The sequence below is a fragment of the Salmo trutta genome, chromosome 8 (genome assembly GCF_901001165.1).
Source record: "Salmo trutta chromosome 8, fSalTru1.1, whole genome shotgun sequence".
In the NCBI taxonomy this organism is placed as follows: domain Eukaryota; kingdom Metazoa; phylum Chordata; class Actinopteri; order Salmoniformes; family Salmonidae; genus Salmo; species Salmo trutta.
In genome coordinates this window covers 44,009,264-44,024,881 of record NC_042964.1, presented here as the reverse complement: position 1 = coordinate 44,024,881, position 15,618 = coordinate 44,009,264, and the positions used below count along the sequence as shown (strand labels likewise).

Sequence of the window (15,618 nt, the reverse complement as noted above, 5' to 3'; positions counted from 1 at the left end):
AGGAGAGAGTCAGTTACTACTACTCTACTCTATAACATTAGGAGAGGAGAGAGTCAGTTACTACTACTACTCTATAACATTAGGAGAGGAGACGGTCATACATACTACTCTACATTAGGAGAGGAGAGGTCAGTTACTACTACTACTCTATAACATTAGGAGAGAGAGTGTCATTACTACTACATTAGAGAGAGGAGAGGGGCAGTTACGACGACTACTAACTTGCTATAACAGTAGGAGAGGAGAGGGTCAGTTACTACTACTACTCTACACAACATTAGGAGAGAGAGTGTCATTACTACTACATTAGGAGAGGAGAGGGTCAGTTTACTACTACTACTACTCTATAACATTAGGAGAGGAGAGGTCAGTTACTACTACTACTCTACAACATTAGGAGAGGAGAGAGTCAGTTACTACTACTACTCTATAACATTAAGAGAGGAGAATGTCAGTTACTACTACTACTCTATAACATTAGCAGAGGAGAGTGCAGTTACTACTACTACTACTCTATAACATTAGGAGAGGAGAGGGTCAGTTACTACTACTACTCTATAAACATTAGGAGAGGAGAGTGTCAGTTACTACTACTACTCTATAAACATTAGGAGAGGAGAGGGTCAGTTACTACTACTACTACTCTATAACATTAGGAGAGGAGAGTGTCAGTTACTACTACTACTACTCTATAACATTAGGAGAGGAGAGGGTCAGTTACTACTACTACTAGTCTATAACATTAGGAGAGGAGAGGGTCAGTTACTACTACTACTCTATAACATTAGGAGAGGAGAGTGTCAGTTACTACTACTACTCTATAACATTAGGAGAGGAGAGGGTCAGTTACTACTACTACTACTATATAACATTAGGAGAGGAGAGGGTCAGTTACTACTACTACTACTCTATAACATTAGGAGAGGAGAGAGTCAGTTACTACTACTACTACTACTCTATAACATTAGGAGAGGAGAGGGTCAGTTACTACTACTACTACTCTATAACATTAGGAGGGAGAGAGTCAGTTACTACTACTACTACTCTATAACATTAGGAGAGGAGAGGGTCAGTTACTACTACTACTACTCTATAAAATTAGGAGAGGAGAGAGTCAGTTACTACTACTACTACTCTATAACATTAGGAGAGGAGAGAGTCAGTTACTACTACTACTCTAAAACATTAGGAGAGGAGAGGGTCAGCTACTACTACTACTCTATAACATTAGGAAGGAGAGGGTCAGTTACTACTACTACTCTATAACATTAGGAGAGGAGAGGGTCAGTTACTACTACTACTCTATAACATTAGGAGAGGAGAGGGTCAGTTACTACTACTCTATAACATTAGGAGAGGAGAGAGTCAGTTACTACTACTACTCTATAACATTAGGAGCGGAGAGGGTCAGTTACTACTACTACTACTCTATAACATTAGGAGAGGAGAGGGTCAGTTACTACTACTACTCTATAACATTAGGAGAGGAGAGGATCAGTTACTACTACTACTACTCTATAACATTAGGAGAGGAGAATGTCAGTTACTACTACTACTCTATAACATTAGGAGAGGAGAATGTCAGTCACTACTACTACTCTATAACATTAGGAGAGGAGATGGTCTGTTACTACTACTACTCTATAACATTAGGAGAGGAGAGGGTCAGTTACTACTACTACTCTATAACATTAGGAGAGGAGAGGGTCAGTTACTACTACTCTATAACATTAGGAGAGGAGAGGGTCAGTTACTACTACTCTATAAAATTAGGAGAGGAGAGGGTCAGTTACTACTACTACTACTACTCTATAACATTAGGAGAGGAGAGGGTCAGTTACTACCACTACTCTTTAACATTAGGAGAGGAGAGGGTCAGTTACTACTACTCTATAACATTAGGAGAGGAGAGGGTCAGTTACTACTACTCTATAACATTAGGAGAGGAGAGGGTCAGTTACTACTACTACTACTCTATAACATTAGGAGAGGAGAGGGTCAGTTACTACTACTACTACTACTCTATAACATTAGGAGAGGAGAGGGTCAGTTACTACTACTACTCTATAACATTAGGAGAGGAGAGGGTCAGTTACTACTACTACTACTCTATAACATTAGGAGAGGAGAGGGTCAGTTACTACTACTACACTATAACATTAGGAGAGGAGAGGGGCAGTTACTACTACTACTCTATAACATTAGGAGAGGAGAGGGTCAGTTACTACTACTACTCTATAACATTAGGAGAGGAGAGGGTCAGTTACTACTACTACTCTATAACATTAGGAGAGGAGAGGGTCAGTTACTACTACTACTCTATAACATTAGGAGAGGAGAGGGTCAGTTACTACTACTACTCTATAACATTAGGAGAGGAGAGAGTCAGTTACTACTACTACTCTATAACATTAGGAGAGGAGAGGGTCAGTTACTACTACTACTCTATAACATTAGGAGAGGAGAGGGTCAGTCACTACTACTACTCTATAACATTAGGAGAGGAGAGGGTAAGTTACTACTACTACTCTATAACATTAGGAGATGAGAGGGCCAGTTACTACTACTACTCTATAACATTAGGAGAGGAGAGGATCAGTTACTACCACTACTACTCTATAACATTAGGAGAGGAGAGGGTCAGTTACTACTACTACTCTATAACATTAGGAGAGGAGAGGGTCAGTTACTACTACTACTCTATAACATAGGAGAGGAGAGTGTCAGTTACTACTACTACTCTATAACATTAGGAGAGGAGAGTGTCAGTTACTACTACTACTACTCTATAACATTAGGAGAAGAGAGGGTCAGTTACTACTACTACTCTATAACATTAGGAGAGGAGAATGTCAGTTACTACTACTACTCTATAACATTAAGAGAGGAGAATGTCAGTTACTACTACTACTCTATAACATTAGGAGAGGAGAGTGTCAGTTACTACTACTACTCTATAACATTAGGAGAGGAGAGGGTCAGTTACTACTACTACTACTCTATAATATTTGGAGAGGAGAGAGTCAGTTACTACTACTACTCTATAACATTAGGAGAGGAGAGAGTCAGTTACTACTACTACTCTATAACATTAGGAGAGGAGACGGTCAGTTACTACTACTACTCTATAACATTAGGAGAGGAGAGGGTCAGTTACTACTACTACTCTATAACATTAGGAGAGGAGAGTGTCAGTTACTACTACATTAGGAGAGGAGAGGGTCAGTTACTACTACTACTACTCTATAACATTAGGAGAGGAGAGGGTCAGTTACTACTACTACTCTACAACATTAGGAGAGGAGAGTGTCAGTTACTACTACATTAGGAGAGGAGAGGGTCAGTTACTACTATTACTACTCTATAACATTAGGAGAGGAGAGGGTCAGTTACTACTACTACTCTACAACATTAGGAGAGGAGAGAGTCAGTTACTACTACTACTCTATAACATTAAGAGAGGAGAATGTCAGTTACTACTACTACTCTATAACATTAGCAGAGGAGAGTGTCAGTTACTACTACTACTACTCTATAACATTAGGAGAGGAGAGGGTCAGTTACTACTACTACTCTATAACATTAGGAGAGGAGAGTGTCAGTTACTACTACTACTCTATAACATTAGGAGAGGAGAGGGTCAGTTACTACTACTACTACTCTATAACATTAGGAGAGGAGAGTGTCAGTTACTACTACTACTACTCTATAACATTAGGAGAGGAGAGGGCCAGTTACTACTACTACTAGTCTATAACATTAGGAGACGAGAGGGTCAGTTACTACTACTACTCTATAACATTAGGAGAGGAGAGTGTCAGTTACTACTACTACTCTATAACATTAGGAGAGGAGAGGGTCAGTTACTACTACTACTACTATATAACATTAGGAGAGGAGAGGGTCAGTTACTACTACTACTACTCTATAACATTAGGAGAGGAGAGATTCAGTTACTACTACTACTACTACTCTATAACATTAGGAGAGGAGAGGGTCAGTTACTACTACTACTACTCTATAACATTAGGAGAGGAGAGAGTCAGTTACTACTACTACTACTCTATAACATTAGGAGAGGAGAGGGTCAGTTACTACTACTACTACTCTATAACATTAGGAGAGGAGAGAGTCAGTTACTACTACTACTACTCTATAACATTAGGAGAGGAGAGAGTCAGTTACTACTACTACTCTAAAACATTAGGAGAGGAGAGGGTCAGCTACTACTACTACTCTATAACATTAGGAGAGGAGAGGGTCAGTTACTACTACTACTCTATAACATTAGGAGAGGAGAGGGTCAGTTACTACTACTACTCTATAACATTAGGAGAGGAGAGGGTCAGTTACTACTACTCTATAACATTAGGAGAGGAGAGAGTCAGTTACTACTACTACTCTATAACATTAGGAGCGGAGAGGGTCAGTTACTACTACTACTCTATAACATTAGGAGAGGAGAGGGTCAGTTACTACTACTACTCTATAACATTAGGAGAGGAGAGGATCAGTTACTACTACTACTACTCTATAACATTAGGAGAGGAGAATGTCAGTTACTACTACTACTCTATAACATTAGGAGAGGAGAATGTCAGTCACTACTACTACTCTATAACATTAGGAGAGGAGATGGTCTGTTACTACTACTACTCTATAACATTAGGAGAGGAGAGGGTCAGTTACTACTACTACTCTATAACATTAGGAGAGGAGAGGGTCAGTTACTACTACTCTATAACATTAGGAGAGGAGAGGGTCAGTTACTACTACTCTATAACATTAGGAGAGGAGAGGGTCAGTTACTACTACTACTACTACTCTATAACATTAGGAGAGGAGAGGGTCAGTTACTACCACTACTCTTTAACATTAGGAGAGGAGAGGGTCAGTTACTACTACTCTATAACATTAGGAGAGGAGAGGGTCAGTTACTACTACTCTATAACATTAGGAGAGGAGAGGGTCAGTTACTACTACTACTACTCTATAACATTAGGAGAGGAGAGGGTCAGTTACTACTACTACTACTACTCTATAACATTAGGAGAGGAGAGGGTCAGTTACTACTACTACTCTATAACATTAGGAGAGGAGAGGGTCAGTTACTACTACTACTACTCTATAACATTAGGAGAGGAGAGGGTCAGTTACTACTACTACACTATAACATTAGGAGAGGAGAGGGGCAGTTACTACTACTACTCTATAACATTAGGAGAGGAGAGGGTCAGTTACTACTACTACTCTATAACATTAGGAGAGGAGAGGGTCAGTTACTACTACTACTCTATAACATTAGGAGAGGAGAGGGTCAGTTACTACTACTACTCTATAACATTAGGAGAGGAGAGGGTCAGTTACTACTACTACTCTATAACATTAGGAGAGGAGAGAGTCAGTTACTACTACTACTCTATAACATTAGGAGAGGAGAGGGTCAGTTACTACTACTACTCTATAACATTAGGAGAGGAGAGGGTCAGTCACTACTACTACTCTATAACATTAGGAGAGGAGAGGGTAAGTTACTACTACTACTCTATAACATTAGGAGATGAGAGGGCCAGTTACTACTACTACTCTATAACATTAGGAGAGGAGAGGATCAGTTACTACCACTACTACTCTATAACATTAGGAGAGGAGAGGGTCAGTTACTACTACTACTCTATAACATTAGGAGAGGAGAGGGTCAGTTACTACTACTACTCTATAACATTAGGAGAGGAGAGTGTCAGTTACTACTACTACTCTATAACATTAGGAGAGGAGAGGGTCAGTTACTACTACTACTACTCTATAACATTAGGAGAAGAGAGGGTCAGTTACTACTACTACTCTATAACATTAGGAGAGGAGAATGTCAGTTACTACTACTACTCTATAACATTAAGAGAGGAGAATGTCAGTTACTACTACTACTCTATAACATTAGGAGAGGAGAGTGTCAGTTACTACTACTACTCTATAACATTAGGAGAGGAGAGGGTCAGTTACTACTACTACTACTCTATAACATTAGGAGAGGAGAGGGTCAGTTACTACTACTACTCTATAACATTAGGAGAGGAGAGGGTCAGTTACTACTACTACTCTATAACATTAGGAGAGGAGAGTGTCAGTTACTACTACTACTCTATAACATTAGGAGAGGAGAGGGTCAGTTACTACTACTACTACTCTATAACATTAGGAGAGGAGAGGGTCAGTTACTACTACTACTCTATAACATTAGGAGAGGTGAGGGTCAGTTACTACTACTACTCTATAACATTAGGAGAGGAGAGGGTCAGCTACTACTACTACTCTATAACATTAGGAGAGGAGAGGGTCAGTTACTACTACTACTACTCTATAACATTAGGAGAGGAGAGGGTCAGTTACTACTACTACTCTATAACATTAGGAGAGGAGAGAATCAGTTACTACTACTACTCTATAACATTAGGAGAGGAGAGGGTCAGCTACTACTACTACTACTACTCTATAACATTAGGAGAGGAGAGGGTCAGTTTCTACTACTACTCTATAACATTAGGAGAGGAGAGGGTCAGCTACTACTACTACTACTACTCTATAACATTAGGAGAGGAGAGTGTCAGTTACTACTACTACTCTATAACATTAGGAGAGGAGAGAGTCAGTTACTACTACTACTCTATAACATTAGGAGAGGAGAGGGTCTGTTACTACTACTACTACTCTATAATATTAGGAGAGGCGAGGGTCAGTTACTACTACTACTCTATAACATTAGGAGAGGAGAGGGTCTGTTACTACTACTACTACTCTATAACATTAGGAGAGGAGAGGGTCAGTTACTACTACTACTCTATAACATTAGGAGAGGAGAGGGTCAGTTACTACTACTACTCTATAACATTAGGAGAGGAGAGGGTCAGTTACTACTACTACTCTATAACATTAGGAGAGGAGAGGATCAATTTCTACTTCTATAGTATAATATTAGGGGAATAGAAGGTCAGTTACTACTACCACTCTAACACTAGGAGACTAGACAAAACTAGACAAAAACCCCTGTCATGCCCTGACCTACTCTACCATAGAAAATAAAAGCTTTCTAAGGTAAGGACGTGACAACAAAACCAATGGAAAATGAAAAATGGATCAGCGATGGCTAGAAGGTCGGTGACGTCGACTGCGGAACACTGCCTGAACAAGGAGAGGGACCAACTTCGGCGGAAGTGGTGTCCCTAGTCTAGCACCTCTTAAGCCAGCCCCACGCATCAGGCCTTCAGTGCGCATTCCCCGTCCAGAGCTTCCGACGACAGTGCCCGTCCAGAGTGTCCGGCAACAGTGCCCCGTCCAGAGTGTCCGGCAACAGTGCCCCGTCCAGAGTGTCCGGCAACAGTGCCCCGTCCAGAGTGTCCGGCAGCAGTGCCCCGTCCAGAGTGTCCGGCAACATTGCCCCGTCCAGAGTGTCCGGCAACAGTACCCCGTCCAGATTGTCCGGCAACAGTGCACCGTCCAGAGTGTCCGGCAGCAGTGCTCCATCCAGAGTGTCCGGCGACAGTGCCCCGTCCAGAGTGTCCGGCGACAGTGCCCCGTCCAGAGCTTCCGGCGATAGTGCCCTGTCTAGAGATGGCCCACAGTCCGGAGCCAGCAGAGACGGCCCACAGTCCGGAGCCAGCAGAGATGGCCCACAGTCCGGAGCCAGCAGAGACTGCCCACATTCCGGAGCCGGCAGAGACGGCCCACAGTCTGGAGCCGACAGAGACGGCCCACAGTCCGGAACCGACAGAGACGGCCCACTGTCCAGAACCGACAGAGACGGCCCACAGTCCGGAACCGACAGAGACGGCCCACAGTCCGGAACCGACAGAGACGGCCCACAGTCCGGAACCGACAGAGACGCCCTCCAGTCCGGAGCTCCCAGAGTCGCCCTCCAGTCCGGAGCTCCCAGAGTCGCCCTCCAGTCCGGAGCTCCCAGAGTCGCCCTCCAGTCCGAGGTCTCCAGCGACGCGCATCAGCCCGAGGTCTCCAGCGACGCGCATCAGCCCGAGGTCTTCAGTGATGCGCCATAGCCCAGAGACTTTCGGAGGGGTAAAATATATTAAGCATTTAGCGGGGGTGGACAGGTTAGGTTGGGGAGTAAGGCCGGAGCCTGAGCCACCTCCGTAGTAGGATGTTGGGGAGGTGGGGGGTGTAGCACAAGAACCGTCGGTGACGGTGGCCACCCTCCCTTCCGTTAGGATTATTTTTTTGTTTTGGGGTTTATTTTTTTGTGTTTATTTTTTGTGTGAGGTGCTTCCGGGGTCTGCACCTTTGAGGGGGTACTGTCACGTCCTGACCAGTATAAGGGGTTATTTGTTATTGTAGTTTGGTCAGGACGTGGCAGGGTGTGTTTGTTTTGTGTTGTCGGGGTTTTTGGGTTGTTTTCTATGTTTTGTATTTCTATGTTCTATTTTCTAGTTTTTCTATTTCTATGTCTAGTTTATTGTTTTGTCCTTCAATTGGAGGCAGCTGTTCCTCGTTGCCTCTAATTGAAGGTCCTATTTAGTAGGGGTGTTTTTCATGGGGTTTTTGTGGGTAGTTGTTCTTTGTATAGCCTAGTAGCCTTACAGGACTGTTTCGTTGTTGTTTTTGTATACGTGTTTATTTTTGTTTTCCTTCTTCAATAAAAAAGAAGATGAGTATACATATTCCCGCTGCGTTTTGGTCCAATCCCTACGACACCCGTGACACTATGTGAACAATTCTCTCACTTCTGTGACTCTGCCTTCTAAAAACCGACCAATCTGTCCACAGAAATCTCTAAAAATATATAACCTCAAAGTCTTCAACTGGAGAAGATGATAACATCTCATAACGTTGTTCAACAGCATGATTACATTTAGTTTTAGGAGAGAAATACAAAATGTTAGTTTCTTTTCAGCACCAATTTTGTGCCGCTTCCAAAAGTCCACCACAGTGATTCATTCTGGTGAAGTCTCCGTACCAAAACCTCCTTCACACAAGAGTGAGAACCTTCCTGCAGAGCACTCTCAGTACCACCCTGATAGTACTGAAGTACTAGTATTTTTATTTAACTAGGCAAGTCGATTAAGAACAAATTCTTATTTACAATGAAGGCCTACCCCAGCCAAAGCTGGGTCAATTGTGCACCACCCTATGGGACTCCCAATCACAGCCAGATGTGATGCAGCCTGGATTTGAACCAGATACTGCAGTGACGCCTCTTGCACGGAGATGCAGTGCCTTAGACTACTGTGCCACTCGGGTGTCAAAATACAATAGGGACTGATAGTACTGAAGTACTAGTATAATACAATAGGGACCGATAGTACCGAAGTACTAGTATAATACAATAGTGACTGATAGTGCTGAAGTATTAGTACAATACAATAGTGATTGATAGTGCTGAAATACTAGTATAATACAATAGTGATTGATAGTGCTGAAATACTAGTATAATACAATAGTGATTGATAGTGCTGAAATACTAGTATAATACAATAGGGACTGATAGTGCTTTAGTGCTAGTATAATACAATAGGGTCTGATAGGAATGAAGTAACTAGTATAATACAATAGGGACTGACAGGAATGAAGTACTTGTATAGTACAATAGGGACTATAGTACTGAAGTACTAGCATAATACATTAGCGATTGATAGTCCTATGTTTTGAATGTAAGAATATTTTGAAGATAAATACACAACGCAGAGACAGAGAACGAGAGGTCAATAGAGTACTGATGATCAAAGGAAATAGTGTTTTTTCTGTCATAGGGAGTTAATTAGCAATGGGTCAGAGACATGGAAGGAATATGTCTTCTGAAATAGGATACTTGTTATTTGGCCATTGGCCCAGTTTTTTTGCAAGGAATTCTAATTGGTCAACTACAGGCTAGGGCTGGGTTATAAACTACATCCTGGCCCTTTGTTCTGTGGAGAGAATCACAGGAGAGAATCACAGGAGAGAATCACTGAGGACAGGGAAGAAATGGCCATCTACAGTGAGGGAAAAAAGTATTTGATCCCCTGCTGATTTTGTACGTTTACCCACTGACAAAGAAATGATCAGTCTATAATTTTAATGGTAGGTTTATTTGAACAGTGAGAGACAGAATAACAACAAAAAAATCCAGAAAAACGTTATAACAAAAAATGGTATAAATTGATTTGCTTAACTTCCTGACTTTTTCCTCCAAACAGTTCTATTTGTTTCATCAGACCAGGGGACATTTCTCCAAAAAGTACGATCTTTGTCCTCATGTGCAGTTGCAAACCGTATTCTGGCTTTTTTGTGGCGGTTTTGGAGCAGTGGCTTCTTCCTTGCTGAGCGGCCTTTCAGGTTATGTGGATATAGGACTCGTTTTACTGTGGATATAGATACTTTTATACCTGTTTTTGGAATTGATTTGCACTTTTCGCACCAAAGTACGTTCATCTCTAGGAGACAGAATGCGTCTCCTTCCTGAGCAGTATGACGGCTGTGTGGTCCCATGGTGTTTATACGTGCGTACTATTGTTTGTACAGATGAACGTGGTGCCTTCAGGCGTTTGGAAATTGCTACCAAGGATGAACCAGACTTGTGGAGGTCTACAATTTTTCTTCTGAGGTCTTGGCTGATTTCTTTTGATTTTCCCATGATGTCAAGCAAAGAGGCACTGAGTTTGAAGGTAGGCCTTGAAATACATCTACAGGTACACCTCCAATTGACTCAAATGATGTCAATTAGCCTATCAGAAGCTTCTAAAGCCATGATATCATTTTCTGGAAATTTCCAAAGGCACAATCAATTTAGTGTATGTAAACTTCTGACCCACTGGAATTGTGATACAGTGAATTATATATGAAATAATCTGTCTGTAAACAATTGTTGGAAAAAACACTTGTGTCATGCACAAAGTAGATGTCCTAACCGACTTGCCAAAACTATAGTTTGGGACCTACTGCAGGTGCTGAAGGGGAGACAGTGCCATGGAACACTGGTCAGTAGAGGAGGTCAACCGTGACAATATTGTCATGATGACCAAAAAAAGTAAAACCCATAACTCCTATCAAATACTGTAGGTATAACTTTTCCCCCAAAGTATTTTATTATTTGCATATACTCAGTTGTGGAAAAGTACCTAATTGTCATACTTGAGTAAAAGTAAAGATGCCTTAATAGAAGAATGTGTTTAGTGAGTCCGCCAGATCAGAGGCAGTTGGGATGACCGGGGATGTTCTCTTGATAAGTATGTCAATTAGACCATTTTCCTGTCCTGCTAATCGTTCAAAATTCAAATATATGGTGTAAAAAGTACCAAATTTTCTTTAGGAATGTAGTGAAGTAAAAATAAAAGTTGTCAAAAATATGAATAGTGCAGTACAGATACCCCAAAAAACGACTTAAGTAGTACTTGAAAGTATTTAAACGTATGTAATTTAGACCACTGCATATACTTATTTTTCTCATACACTCCCCACAATAGCCAAACCAGTCTAGTACCTCAAAACTAACCAAGCGTCGTTACTGTATCTGACCACTAGAGGGAAGCAGAAAATAGCTGGTGCATCTCATGTTATAACTCAGTGATATTTGCTTTGGTATGTGACAGACAGCAGCTTTTTAGAAGAGTGATCCGAGTGGTCTTCAAGCTAAGACAAACATGGAGAGAAGATAGACTATTGAAAAATACACCCTGCACCCTGACAAGTACTAGAACTAGAGTCTTCTAGACACAATTCAATATTGTACCTCATATAATGTCTTATATCTCCCTCTCTAACTCTAAGCATCAGCTGTCAGAGCAGCTTACCGATCACTGTACCTGTACACAGCCAATCTGTAAATAGCCCACCCAACTACCTCATCCCCATCTGCACATCTATCACTCCAGTGTTAATACTAAATTGTAATTATTTTTGCCTCTCGGGCCTATTTATTGCCTACCTCCCTACTCTTCTACATTTGCACACACTGTACATAGATTTTTATATTGTGTTATTGACTGTACGATTGTTTATGTGTAACTCTGTGTTGTTGTTTTTGTCGCACTGCTTTGCTTTATCTTGGCCAGGTCGCAGTTGTAAATGAGAACTTGTTCTCAACTGGCCAACCTGGTTAAATAAAGGTGAAATAAATCAAATAAACAAATATAGACAAGGGCAGTTTTAATTTACATTACACCAGTATATGGAACCGTATTGCATTGTGTGGTCATGTTAAACAATTTAGCCAAAGTGCATATAACTGTTTATTTTTACCTTTATTTTGACAAGGAGTCATGCTGAGACCAAGGTCTCTTTTACAGATTAGCCCTGTATACACATCAATACACATCCATTTCTATATTTATTTATTTTTGCTCTTCTGCTTCCCCTTTGTGCCTGTCTTTACCCTTGTGGCAGGATTAGACCTTCCTTCCTACCACCATAATGCGTATCCCATCCAAGGTCATGTATAAGCTCCCACATGATCGGTGTCCTTATCATAACATACCATCCTGCCTGCCTGCATGGCCAGCCAGTGAACCAGCTTCAAACTCGTACAGTACATAGTCAGACCTAAGATATTGTATCTCTGGTCAGACTTAGATCTAACCACAAGCTCCGTCAGGGGGCGCTAACGTTCTGTTTTTGTCAGGGACACAACGGAAACGGAACGTTAGCGCCCCTGACTGAGAATTCCGCTACATATTGACCAACAGTTGTATCTTTTGTTGAAACGACGAATTTGGTCCTCAAACTTTTTTCACATTCATTTCAAACATTTTATTGAAGGGAAAGTGCAAGTGGCCTTGGTTTTCTTGAGCAGTCATGTTTGCTTAGGGAACTTGGTATGATGATTTTATGTCACTTCCATCCATAGCGGTACTCGATCAAGCCACAATGGGACAGATATTTCACCAGATGTATAAATGTGAAGCATCCGCTTGGCGTTTCCAGTGGCCGGTAGTGGGAGAACATGGAAACGAGATCGATTTTGGCCGAAATTCTGCACATTTTCTCATCGATGAAACATTTGATCTCAATACATTTTTCTGTTCCCAAAACTATAATATTTTACGAACAGAGTTTTGTAGACTTTACCCTTTTCCAAAATAAAAAACACGTTGTTTAGAAGTGACAAGGCGAATTGAGTTATTGCACACACGCACCTCACCAAACGGAAATATGCAAATTAACTAGAACTGGATCTCTCTAGCTCGTGCTCGTGCTTGGCTCTGCTCACCTCCTTGCTTGTTCTGCCCACTATGCCAATTTCTCCCCCCGTTGGAAACGACAGGATGTGGTCTCTTAGTTATAAACAACACGGGAGACTTTTATTTTGAAGACTCATGAAATGCCGTCACACAATAAAATGTTTAACTAACGTTACCAGCCTCCAAGTTAGCTAGCTACCTAACGTTAGACATGCACTAACTGGGTAAAAGCCATAGTGGAGTCAACACCTGAAAGTGTTGCGACATAAAAGGTCTGCGATTGCTTCAGGGCATTTCCATCGAAATGGACACATGCGCACCAACATGTTACGTTATTAGGAGCATATCAATTTCAGTGTCAAATGAAAGCTAAGAGTCTATCTTTTTTGGAAATTAAGGCGTGATAGACACATTTTTCAACAATTTTCTATCTTAAATATGAGTCCTAAGTAAATACTTTGATTTCTGGATAAACTGAAGGGATCTTAGAAAATGTGTCTTAGAAAACATCTAGCCTACCAGGAAACTATTAGAAATACATCAAAACACAATAATGTTGACGTAAAGACCCCTACCAACTAATGGCAACATTTTTAGTTTTGAATAAATTATTTAACTTCTGTAAGTTTAAGAAATATTGCCTTGTAATTCTGTTACCAAAATTAATGAAAGTTCACTGAAGTAACAAGTAATGGTAGACTTACCAATTAGTTATAGTGATTTTACAGATATAAAATGTGTTCATTAATTATTAAGTGATTAAAACGTGTAATTCTATTACCAAATTGGTATGAAATTACCCCAAAATCAGTAACAGAATTACTGCAACTGAATTGGCTACAATGGGAAATCATAATAGTCACAAAGCACAGTTGGGTCACCTGCTACTGACCTCCCACTGGCGTACTGTTATGTTCAGATAACAGTTTTTATTTTTTATTGTTTGTTGTCTTAGAACAGTCATGACTCTGGACAACACCTCTCCTTTTCTCACTCTCCAGTTAATGTCATCTCTCCCAGCTCTTACTGACACCTACCCATGAGTCCCCTCTCTTTCCATTTACTGTAACAAGCATCCTATCCCACTGAGTACCAACCAACACTGGACGTCCATGGACGTTGAAAAGTAGTTGATATTTGGTCAGTCCACCCTGACCTTGATGATAACGTACACTGACGGACTGGATTGGAACAAATGGATAGTACAGTACAGTGTAGAGCAGAGTACAATACTGAGTACTGTACAGTGAGAAGACTACAGTACAATATAGTAAAGAAAAGTAGAGTACAGTATATTGTACTGTACTGAAATTTACTATACTTCACTGTACTAAACTTTATTCTACTGTGCTGTATTGTACTGCGCTCTCCAGTGCCATGCTCTGATGTCCAAACTTGTAAATGTTTACAGCGGAATCGCCCCTTCATCCATTTTCAGTAATTTTAAATTAAATGTCTACGTATACCCATTTATTCTTAAAGAATATAATTTATACATGCCTCATGAACTTAGTTCAACTTAGCTACAGATTGTTATACCAGATAATGTAATTTAACCAAAGATCTTTTTGGTATCCGTTACTGGGAGTTACAGGATAGGTACTGTTGTGGTGTAGCACAGAGAATTTTTGACCAACCTTAGCTTGGCTATACGGTCTTCGTCCTGGATTTGTGGAAACCAGGAGTCTCATAAAAGGTCTGTCTCGTTGCAAGGGTCTGTATTAATTTGATGGCTTAAGTTATGTTAACAAATTCCTCCCTTTCGTTTTCATGACAGGTCTCAATCTCCCTCTATGCTCCTTGTGTCTCCTGGTTCCACCAATACGCTTGATGTCAGCATCCATGTGGCAAGTGGCTGAGCAGCGGCATGTGATGCAGTATGGGAAGCTGGAGGAATTTGTTACTTTGGTGACAGAGATGGTTCCAGAGCTGCTGAGCTCCAGGCAGAGGACCCAACTCATTCTAGGACTGAGAGCAAGGGTGAGAGAGGTGGAAATGTTGAGGGTTGGGAGGGGAGGATGTAAAAGTGACAAATGTGGGGTGAGATTCAGACCTTAATTCCTCATAAGCACCTGGATCTTGAAGGCTAGGGATGTGGACAGAAGATTGTTCTCGTCACATTTTCATGATCAACTTCTGTTGTCATTGTCTTAAGACTTCTTAGTTTGTGTCCCCTCTGTCTTTAAATGGTCAGCTATCTGCTCCCCCCCACTACTCCCCCTATGAACATTTCTCCCCACCCCCTCAATGGTCACTTAACTTACCTGCTGTTCCCCCTATGGATATTTCACCCCCCAAACCCTCAAATGACTTTTACTCTGCCCCACCCCAATTATACTGAACAAAAATATTTGCGCAACATGCAATGATTTCACATATTTCAGTCAATTGAAATAAATTCATGACGCCATAATCTATGGATTTCACATGAATGGGCAGGGCCGCAGGCATGGGT

At 41.1% G+C, this 15,618-nt stretch overlaps 1 protein-coding gene across 1 annotated transcript in view; it reads right to left on the bottom strand.

Moving 5' to 3' along the window:
- LOC115197979 (immunoglobulin kappa light chain) overlaps nt 1-15,007 on the bottom strand; it is a 28,179-nt gene extending 13,172 nt beyond the window's left edge. Inside the window, exon 1 of the mRNA XM_029759639.1 lies at nt 14,989-15,007. Coding sequence (XP_029615499.1) covers nt 14,989-15,007 — 19 coding nt within the window. The remainder of the gene's footprint in view (nt 1-14,988) is intronic.
- Nucleotides 15,008-15,618: the final 611 nt, after the last annotated feature.